The 11,739-nt window shown below is 37.5% G+C and overlaps 1 protein-coding gene across 5 annotated transcripts in view; it reads right to left on the bottom strand.

The window, feature by feature from the left end:
* Positions 1 to 11,050, bottom strand: part of TMPO (thymopoietin) — a 28,137-nt gene extending 17,087 nt beyond the window's left edge. For 2 of the 5 annotated variants that reach the window (XM_046646172.1, XM_046646171.1), the window contains exons 1-3: positions 9,398 to 9,976; positions 3,008 to 3,134; positions 995 to 1,153 (exon numbers count right to left, since the gene is read on the bottom strand). In XM_046646172.1, coding sequence (XP_046502128.1) covers positions 995 to 1,153; positions 3,008 to 3,134; positions 9,398 to 9,670 — 559 coding nt within the window. In that variant the 5' untranslated portion in view covers positions 9,671 to 9,976. Of the gene's footprint in view, positions 1 to 994; positions 1,154 to 3,007; positions 3,135 to 9,397 lie in introns of all 5 variants that reach the window. The other 3 variants (XM_046646174.1, XM_046646173.1, XM_046646170.1) reach the window with 3 other exon arrangements.
* Between the last annotated feature and the right edge of the window lie 689 nt (positions 11,051 to 11,739).

The following is an 11,739-nucleotide window of genomic DNA, read 5'->3' on the forward strand; positions in this document are numbered from 1 at the left end:
GCAGGAAGTTTAAGTATTACTTGTGTTTAAGCTGACTTTATTCTTTGCCTCCTTGCTAATATAGTGCTGTTGAAGGAAAAGACTCTATATTTCATATTCTGAACAACCAATCTGACAGACTGTGCCCTGGCAGGCAATGCTTATGGAGATATAACTAATTTGGGTCAAATTAAATCACGAAATTAATAAACAAGTCATTGAATTAAAAGGTTATAAATATCAAGTTGTTCTTAGAATAAATTTGAAAAGGTCATTTATTTCAGGTACTGTTTCCAAAAAATATTTAAATATGGTCAAATTTTCTTAAAATAGTCTACTAAAAATATGTCAAAATATTTGCTTTGAAGTTGCCTTAAAATCAGATTATCTAGTAAAAACTCTAAATCTAAATGCCTATCAATAGAGAACAAAGAAAACATGCGATATGTAAACATTACTGCTATTTATCATGAGAAATAAACCAGACATATATGTAACAAATCAATAAGATGAGATCTCAATAATAGAGCAAAAAAAAAGCAAGTGATAAGATTTAACACGATATCATTTATATAGACTTTTTAAAGTACAAAATAATACCATGTATTAGATAGATGTACATGAAAAATTAATTAAAAACAGACTGGAAAGATAAGCATCAAATTAACAATAGTGGTTGCTTCTGTGGAGATGATACTTGGAGAGGCATAAATGGGGGAACTTTGTCTTTATTTGTAATACTTTATTCTCTTAGAAAAACGACATTTGAAGGAAAAAAGATCCAGGCACCTGGCAATTTTACGTGACAAAAAATTAGATATTTGTACTTTTCTGTTTCTTAGAATTCTCAACAAAAGATATTTAAATCAAATTACTTAAAGGATTACTCATATGTAATTTTTGTTTATATCATTAATCTTGGTATTATTCTAAATTTTATCTTCTTCACTGTTACTGTATCTTATGAGTCTGAAAAAAATTACATATATTTGATTAACATCATTTAAAATTTTACCTTCTTCGTTGTCACTGTATCTGTCAGAGTCATTACTTCCATTCTGTCTTGTATTTTCTGCTGAAGAAGAAATTGTTGGCAGAGGGGTAGATGATCTTGATTCTGTTCCTTGTTCCCTCAGTTTCAACAGCTTTTTCTCATACAGCTTCCTGGTTGTTCCTGCATTAAGGCACAACATGCTTTAGGACTCATGTTATCTTATTTAAGATCCAGCTCAGACTTCATCTTTAGCAACATTAAAATGTTACTTTCATTCTCTTCTTTCCTAAACTTAAGTGCTTAAAAATACTATACAATGGATTCTTTTCTAAAATAGGCTTTCTTCTGGGATTTTAACACATGATTACAGCAATGTTTCTTTAAATAGCATAGAATACATAGTAGATTGATACAGATCTTATTACACATCATCTTCTGAAAAGCCATGTATGAGTGAGGATTTTTGACTGAAAAGTTTTGGACTTTGTGTCTTTTCTCCAGTATTATCTAAGAGTACTTGCCTTTGTAGAAAAATCATTTTTTATAAACAGATTGTATTCCTTTGAATTACTATGCTTAAAACGCCACAACTCTAGGAGATTAATATGCCTATAAACAGCCATTCAGTTATGGGAAAAGTCCTAGAAATCAATTTAAAAACTGAATATATTTGACACATAACATTGTGTAAATTTAAGGTGTTGTCTTTAAATATAACCACTTTGCAGTTAAAATGACCTTTTATGGAAATGTGTGTTACTAATAGAAATTATACAATTAGCAAAGTAAAACTGATTCTAAACAAATTCTTAACACATTTCAACATCAAGGACAATTTAAAATCAAAAATAGCTTTTATTTTGCTTACACCAGCTGTATGTCTTTCCCTGATTTCTGTAAGATGAATAAAGTGACAATAAATATGTATTTTTAGAAACAACACATATCTCAAAATGTTATATAAGCAGTCTTAAGATGAACAGCTAGGGAGGGGGAGATGGTAGGATGTTGGTCAAAGGGTACAAAACCCCAGTTATGCAAGATAATGAAGTTCTGGAATCTAATGTCATAGCATGGGTCACAGTTAACAATACTCTATTACATCTTCAAAATTTGCTAAAAACGTAGATCTTCAGTGCTCTCACCACATGTATACACAAAAGAAAACTACGTGAGGTGGAGGTGATGGATATGTTAGTTAGCTTGATTATGGTGATTATTTCACAATGTCTATGTACATCAAGTTGTACACCTTAACATATACAACTTTAAAAAATAAAGAGCTGATAATACCAACATGTAATTTATGTTGACGCATAATACACATTTTTCATCCCCTCCCTTTTGGAATTTTAAGTGAAAAATTTAAAAAGGATATCAAATGTCTGTTGGTAATCACATTAATAGGCTTATTATCACCTATTTGGAAGCAGTGTATTAAATAAAACAAAAGAAAGACAACATTCCAAATTCTTGTTTGCAACTATACCTATAGGAAAAAACAAACCCCTAAATCACCAGTTCAAATTTTACATAACTTAGAAAATCAAAATAGATCTTTCTCATCTTGAGGTTACTGCCAAGACCCTCCAAAATTAAGGCATAATCAGCCTTGCAAAATCACCTATTAACAGTAACCAAATGATGGAAATTTAGTGTATTTAGTTTTTCCAGGTTTTCTTTTTTAAGTTTTTCTTTAGGGTATCACTCTTGAATTCCAATCAAGACTTTGAACTTACTGATTTGAATGAATGTGGCCAGACATGTTACCTCATCTAAGATCCAAATGTCTCACCAGGCAGTGTGATACGAGCACCACATGAAATAATCTCAATGACAGAGGCAATCTTGGAGATTATCTAGTTCTCTCATTTTATTTCCCTCATTTATAGTTAAGAAAACTAAGATACTGGTCATATAAATGATTAATGACAGACTGGCCTTTAGAACCCAAACACTAACTGCTAGACAAGACAGGAAAACAATTTGGGATACTGTTTTATAGAAAAGATGTTTGAAATTTTATCAACTTACCCACAATAGGACCAGGATTCACTCCATATCTCACAAGCTGATCCAGAAGCTCTTCATTAGTTAGCTCTGTTACATCTAGATCATCTTTATCTTCTAGTCTGGGTCTATCAGTTTTCTTTGTGGCTTTCTGTAAACAAAGTCCAGTTATCACCGTGACATGAATTAAAAAATGTTCGTTTACTATATAAATAACTGTATACAATAAACATGCAAATTCACCTTTAAGTTGATTTATAGTTATACAAGGCCTTAGCAATTTGATTAACTTCAAAGCAACTCATTGTTTGCAGATATTTTCTAAGTTCAGTTTAATTACACAAACCTAATAGCCAAGCAAGCAACTCAAATTTTAAAGACATTACTATTAAAACAGTCAATTTTGGCCAACCTATCTAAAGAGGAGGTGATGGCATCAAAAATTCAAAAGCATACAGTAGGTTTAAATATTTTTTCCAGAGAATCACAAATACAACTTACTACTGGCCTCTTTTGATAATCCTTAAAAGTTTAAATTAACATAGTAAAGCTTAAGTTAAGACTTTACCATAAAGGTTTATACTTAGTCATGCATAAATATGATTTCCTTTAAACAAGCATATCAGAATTTAAGAAGCCCAAACGAATATTCTTACTGTAAAATTGTACAATAAGAATTGTAGCCAGTTTTTGGTGCTTGAAGGAAGTCAGACAGCCTTTCTGGCTACATATCACCTCGGACACAGCTTTGCTGCCACACTTAGTTCTACACGCTTATTTCACTATGAATAACTGAAAGAACATAGAACAAGCTTTGAGAGAAATTTCAAAGGAAGTTTTAAAAATAATTTAAGCAATGGCAGTATTTACTGGAAAAACTATATAAACTTCCAAGGTTAAACAGAAGAAGGGAGCAAAAATATGGTATCTTTTAGGGTTGTGGCAAATAGCGTTACAAATGCCTCAGTGATCCCAGAAAGCATCAGAGTACTGAACATAAATGGCTGTTAAATAACGGTCACAAATATCAAAGTCAGTTTAGGCCCAAATTACTATTTAAGGCAGAAGAGTCAATATTGCATTCTAGAAATATTTTATGCAAAACGGCAAAAATCATAAAGTTGTCTCAACTGCTTACTTTTCAATGATGCTGGGGCGGGAGTAACCAGACTTTACCAGAATTTCTTTTTTTTAAATCAAATAAAAATTTGAAATATTTCATATAAATATCATGAGAAATTATTCTTTAAACATAGTCGCTAATAAGAATAATGATATCAATTCAAGAGAAACCTTCAACATAATTTTTAAAAAGGGCTGTGAAAAGTTAGTGAGGTACTTTCAGAAGGCTTTAATACACATATTACACTAATCTAGGATCATCAGGCACAAATCTTGAAGAAACCCACACCTTGAGGTCAAATAGTGGTCTAGAATCTAAGACAACTATACTCTATCAGAGCCTTGAATTCTTTCGAGAAATGACTCTTTTTAAACAAACAAACCTAATCCAGTGTTAGGGAGGACTTGAATTTTCCAAAAAGTGCGGACAGGTTGGGAAGAAAAACTCCATTGTATAACATAAAAACTTTTAATAAAGGAAAATCAAATCAGGTACAGATTGCTTGTAGATAATCCCTCCCACCACAAGAATGTTCAAATCTACTAACAAGAAAACATCCAGGAATTTCAACTTCTTGCAACAGCCTGAGGTTTTCAAGAAATCTTTCTTTGGCACTCAACACATTCTACCTATTTTTTATTAGTTATCTGTATACATGCATTATCTTCTCCAGATGGTGAACTCCTTGAAAAATTGTCCCCAAGTCTGGTTTGTTATCAAAACCTCAAAACTTTTGGAAAAGTTATCCCTATTTTAAAAAGTCTCACTCCATTGTGAGCCCTAACTCTTGGGCCTGAGAACCTGTATTTTAATGTGTATCAGGGGATTTTGGATACAGCATTTAAGACGGCAGCAGGAAGCAGGAGCAGTGAAACACTCATATTTGTATCTGAAGCATCTAAAATTTTAAAAAACAAGGCCAGACAGAGGAATAGGCACCTCACAGATGTTCTGTTGAATGAATGAATAAAAGTGGCATCTGGGAAGGGAAAAATAAGCCACTTATTTTTAAAAACTCATTTCTTGTTAAGAAATAACAAAGGCTTATCAAATTGAAGCAGGAAACCAACTCCCCTACATCTTCTTAAAATATGATGAAAAACTACGGTGGTATAAAGAAATCTTAAGAGGCCAATAAACTGGCATAAGGCAAGTCAAATAGAGTAGAGGTTCATAACAGCCTACCTGATTTTTATTTTTAATTTGTAGGAAGAAAAGTTCCAGAAAAGTAATACCATTTTATGAAATATCACATTTAATAGGAATAAAAATTGGGTGACAGGTAGTGTGGTATACATAATTATCAAGCCAGCAGTTTCAATCAGGAAGAAGGAACTATGAGTTGTACTCATTTTTGCCTCCTTTAAGTAAATAGCGTAATCTCTTAGTTTCATTCAGTCAAAAATAACGAGTACCTACTACATGCCAAGCACAGTTTTCCAGTTTCTCCCCAAATACCCTATGATCTCCAATGTCTTTTTCAACTTTAAAATCCAACAGTTATGATATCACCCATGAGCTATTCTTACTTTCAATCTCTACCATTACCAGAAAAGATGCTAAAGTATAACAGTAATAATTATACAATAGATTCTATTGAGCACTTATTATGTACCAAGTTGTGCTCTAAGTGCCTTATATATATTAACTTATTGAATCCTAAAAATCCCGAGATAGATACTAATATCCCCATTTTACGAGAGGAAATTGAAGTCCAAAGTTACACAGCTTACTCAGGCAATCTGCATACAATGCTACAGAGTAACATTTGAACAGACTTTATGTATACATCACTTTCACAAACTTACCTCATGCAATTCTGAAAAACATACGATAGTAACATTGTATTGATCTGGCATTAAATAAAGACCAAAAAATTCAGAAATCACATGCTGTAATAGGTACCAATTGCTGAGCACTAGACACCTTTACAAATGCAACCTCATGTAACTCTCCATCTAATTAAATAGCTATCAGATTATTACTATTTTCCAGATGAAAACTGAGCGTCTGATAGACAATGTTCATTGTTTGAGGTCATCTGAATAAGTATCAGACCTGGAATTTGAATCTATAACTCTCTGACTCAAAAGTCTGTACCCTTAATACCTTACTGTGGAGTATGGTGGCCAATTTATGATTTAATTAACATTTACCATTTTTAACATACTTTTTATTGTTCTGGTCATGTCTTTAAATATTTCCAGTTAAGAATTCATAATCTACCAGATCAGGCCATTCAAGAATGCTGTGCTCCACTAGATTCCAAATGGCTACACTGCTTTGCACCTTGGAACAAAAAGGCAGATCACCAACTCTGTAAGTGTTTATTTTTGTGTCGACGATCTACATAATTTCAACACCTAAAATTACTGGTATCATCAAGATGCATAAAATGCAAAAACTAAAAACCAAAACCAAATTTTGAACATGCTAATATTTGTCATAGCACACCAAGTGCCTAAGAGACTGTGGTGGTGGCCAATATGAAATAATTTCTCCTTTAATTAAAAATATTCCTCATAAACCTGTTTTTAAATAGAAGGTATATGCTATGCCTTTGGCCAAGTCATTAATGTTTGTTTTAAAATGTTAAAAATTCACCACTTAAAAAATCTGCCCTATCTGCAGCTCTCAAACATAATTTGGCTTTCTCCTTGATTACAAATATTCTTTTTTTTTTTTAGATTTAAAAATTTTTTTTTCCTTTTTCTCCCCAAAGCCCCCCAGTGCATAGTTGTATATTCTTTGTTGTGGGTCCTTCTAGTTGTGGCATGTGGGACGCTGCCTCACCGTGGTTTGACGAGCAATGCCATGTCCGTGCCCAGGCTTCGAACCCATGAAACACTGGGCCACCTGCAGCGGAGCGTGCGAACTTAACCACTCGGCCACGGGGCCAGCCCCTACAAATATTCTTTAATAAATGTAACTGTATATGTATTATTATTACATATGGGGCTAACAATGACAGAAACCAAATATTATATATATAAAAGGAATACACTATGGAGAATAATTTTATACACCAATTATTTTAAAATATCCTGTTTCTTTTCCTATAAATTCAAGATTTTTTCGTATGCCAGATAAAAAGTCTATCAGATTCATAAGTTAAATTATAACTCACTTTTACTTAATGTCTTTAGAAAAGAAAATGATACTACTGATTAACTACCATTATTAACTTTTTCAACTTGTTGACTCCATTTAGGTACACATTTTTGAGTTTAAGTACTCAAGGTAGAGAAGACTTAAAATCCATGTCTATGAAATAGTTTTTCTTTATATGGATCAAACCATTAAATGAGGTATAAAGGGCTTAGCACGCCACTAGATATAGATACAGACACAGCTTCTCTTAAAATGTTAATTCCTTTCACCCAGAGCTTATTTGCAGGGTGCTGACCAACGTGGATAACATGGGAAATTTGTTGAGATGAGAAAGTACAATCAATTATCATACCAAAAATTTTTTAAAAATCCAAGCAATTAAATTATTATGATGGTAGGTGGGGTCTGCAGAAATCAATCTTCAGTAGTTAAGAGCAATAGTAGGAACTCAAAAAATATTGGATAATTGAACTGAAATTAAAAATTTTTACATTCAGGTCTTCTTATACTCCAAAGAACAGGATAGATTGGGACGTACGCTCTTTTAAGAAGTTCCTGAAGGAAAAACATTAAAACCGAGATGGCTGTTTCTGTCAAAAACAAACCATCATCAAAATACATAAGATCAAATAATTTTATTATAAATATACAACCAAATACTCCTATGGCTCAAGAATAATACAAAGAAGACCAATATAGGGTTCCATACAAGACATGTTTTTTAAACAGTGTGCTGATTTAAATGGAAAATATTTCATTTTCAACCAGATCTTTACTAAAATAGAAGACTACTTTCTTTTTCAGAGGGGTTGGAAAAAAACAGATAAAAGTCAGGCTTTACTTTAAAAAGTAAATTTGTTTATTCTGGAGGAGTAAAGTGGCTTTCTTCAAAGCCACAAAAACAAGACCTCAAAAACAATAAAGTGAATTTGTCTTTTATTTAATGAACAAATACTTATTTGGCACTACTATGTGCCAAGCACTGACTTAAGACACAAGATTTTCAGTTTCTCTAAACGCCAAGCTAAGATTTTCAATTAAATTTACATGTGTCTATTACACTTTCCTTTCATTTCCACCTGGGGAGTCCAGAAAACACATCAGATAGGTTTTTAAAAACTAAAGTTAAACAACATAACCTTGAAAGAAGCAGCACTTTCTTGAGTTATCCTAGTAATCAGTAGCAACAACTCCTGACTCAACATGGGATGTTTTACACAGCATTGTCCGTTACACCAATCACTACTTTTAACTACATTCTATTACGATTTGAAGTCTGGTAACAAAGCTGATTTACACCAACAAAAATAGCATATAAAACTCCACAGAACAAAAAACAAACTATTCCTAAACAAAATATGCGTTTGCTGGAGCCAATCTGAGATTTATCTGGGATTAGATATTTCAAATTGCAATACTGATATATCAGAATGTCATGACATTTCTCCTAGTTCCGAAGTCTTTCCTTTTCTCATGCAAAATTTACCAAAAAGAAAAAAAAAAATCCGCAAACCTAAATCCTAATTACAATTTTCAAATATGAGGGTCTATGATAAGCGCTTACGGATGTACTTTTAAATGCCCACTTTCATTCAGAGCAACACTGCCCCGCCGAAAGATGGCCTGCGATTGGAAAAGAGTAACAAACAAGAAAAACATAAACGGTTCAAAAAGCCCTCCATATGCAAAAACATAAAAAGGCGGGAATTTATTTCAAATTTTGGTTAGAAATTAGTATGTCACAAATTGCCCTCCAGGGAGCGCTCTGAGACTCGGTTACTAGTCATTTCAGTTAATAAAGCGGGAAAACGCTCGATCGTAACCTACAGCAGTTTCGGGCTGACCCTCCCCAGGGCTTTCGAGAAGGGCACGGAAGTCCCGCTCTAAACACCCACGCCCGGCGGCCGGGGGTCCAGGGACACCACCCGCGCGCAACGCTAGAGCGAAGGGCAACCTCACACCTCCAGCCACGCAACGGCCAAGACGCCCTGCAGCCCGATTCCGGGACTCCCCTCTCCAGACCCTCCCGGCCGGAGAGCCGACACCAGCAGACCCAGACGCCAGCCTGCTGGTCGCGCGCGGGGACAGCCCGCCGCCGAGGAGGCGCCAAGGAGGGCGGGCTGCGAGCGCGCGGGGGGCGACAACCGCCCGCCTTTGTGGCCCCAGCCGGGCGTCCTTACCCTGCCGACGGCGGCACGGCTGCGGCCTGCGGCCCCGGAGCCGAGGACCGGGGTGGGCTCGCGCTCCTCGTCGCTGGAGAAGTCCGGGGGCCCCTTGCTGTTGGCGCCGGCGGCGAGCGGCGGCCGGTTGCGCGCCGTGAGGTGCTGCAGGTAGAGCTGCACGTACACGTCTTTGCGCTGCTCGCCGGCCGGGAGCGTCACATTGTTGGCGACCAACTCACTCTTCAACTTCTCTTTCGTCAGGACCGAGGGGTCTTCCAGGAACTCCGGCATCTCGGCGGCGAATCCCCTTCCCGCAGCCCTCACTCCCGCCGCTCACGCCGGCGCGTTCGTTCCTTACCCGGAGGAGGGGGACGCCGCCGCCTCCGAGCCTCACGGCGGCCGCCCGGGAGGAGCGCCGCGGAGCACGGCAAAACTCGCACACACAAAGCGAAGCAAGAGGCGGACACAAAGGCCCCGCGGCAGAAGCGCGAAGCAAGCGCGGCCAAGCTAGGAGCCCGCAGCAACCCGAGCCCACACACTACAGGCAGGGGCGAGCAGCCTGCTTCGCCCACGCCCCAAGAACGCGCGCCGCCATTGGCCCGTGGCGGGAGGAAGCGCGGCGCTGATTGGCGGGACGCCTCGCGCGGGTTCCATTAGCCGCGGCGCCGTGTGAGAGGTTGTAGAAACGCAGTTTAAAAGCCGCTCGGGCGGGCTGCCGGGCCCCCGGCCTGTTTCTGTTTCTCTTTTCCCCACCCTTCCTCTTCCACGCTGATAAGGGACTCGCCGTACTTCTTTTGTGCGCGGTTTCCTCTCCCTCCCCTGCTTGAGAAGCTTTCCTATCCCGTGTCGGTCGCCTACGAACGGGCCGAGTTTCGTGGCGGCTGCGAGGACCCGGGGCTGGGCCTTGCTCGGTCCCGGGACGTTGATCTACCGAAGAATAGTCACTGGTTCTCCCTTCCCAAACGCCAGCTCCGAAGGGAAAAGACCAGAGGCGAGGCGTGTTTGTAGGCGCTCGTCCTCCCTGATTTGATTGACTTGCGGGGACGGAAGGGGAGAGCAGGCGGTTAAATCCCCGTGTCCGCTTGCAAGTGCTTCTTTTGTTCCCGAAATCCAGGAAAAGCCAGACGTCGACCACTGGACGCTTGAAACTGCCCTCGAATTTGTGACAAAATTGTATCATCAAATATGCCATTTGCTTCTTACCCCAAAGGTTGGGGCATTTCTAAATTATTTCACTTGAACGGTTAGTTGGGGCTCCACTGCATTTTTGTTTAGAGCCGCCTCTGGGTTAGATCCCTTCGCCCGTAAGTATTTTACTGTAACTTCATCTAACCTGATGTTTAATAATACAACAAGAGGAAACGAAACATTTAGAAATGCCTTATTGGGCAACTTAAGATAACAGGTGCATACTAGATTTTAATCGCGGAGGAAGCCTAGTGACCTATAATTAGGCTAGGAGCCCTAATCAAACCCGTATTACTGATCCAAATTAAAACCTGGTAGAGTCTCAGAAATTTGCTACAATTAAAATATCTTCCTGAAAACAAATACCATTGATGACAAATATTTGTATTTCTTACGAATTTATGTATGTTTCAAGATGCTTTCTTCCAAGAAAGGGAAGAAACTAACCTTGGATTTAGAGTGTCTTAATCGTTTTCCCAAATTCTGACCTCTAAACTATGCCTTTATAAACTGCTTAAAATTCTTTTTAAGTATTTGTCTGATTTCTGCATGGTTGTTTAAGTTCGAGAAAAGTTAAACAAACGCCTTCACTGAAAATGTTTCCTATGGATTAAGCCATTCTATTTTGTTCAAATTGAGGCGACATTATTTTTCTTAATGATGGATTATTTCCCTAGAGGCAATTTTATATTATTCATTCTTTTCTAAAAACCTCAGTATTTACATATATTTAAGCAACAGTATTAAGCTCAGTAATGCAAATTAAAAATTGTATTTTAATTAGCAGGTTGTTTTGTAGATTTTTAGGGTGACTTGTAAAAGTTACCTCATTCCCCTGCCTGCTACCCAACAGCTTCTCTGGGCACATCGGCAAGTGTTTTTATCTTCAGAGGGGGAACTGAACTGACAGGCACAGCACCATGATTTTGCAGTGACTGGTAACCCCACGAATGTAATTAATGCATGTGGGATGGTCCCAATCTGCAATGTGCCTGCCACAGTTCAGTTATTTCTTCCAGGTTAGTCTCAAATTATAATGGGCAGAGCAACAAAGTCCTGAGCGTAATCTCTGCAAGGCCACAGTTGATGGGTTTATTCTACCCTATTTGAATTAGCAAGTTATCCTGTTAAATCGTTACCTTGCTAGATGAAGAGTTTGGCTCTAGCCTGAC

Source organism: Equus quagga, chromosome 19 (genome assembly GCF_021613505.1).
Source record: "Equus quagga isolate Etosha38 chromosome 19, UCLA_HA_Equagga_1.0, whole genome shotgun sequence".
Taxonomy (NCBI): domain Eukaryota; kingdom Metazoa; phylum Chordata; class Mammalia; order Perissodactyla; family Equidae; genus Equus; species Equus quagga.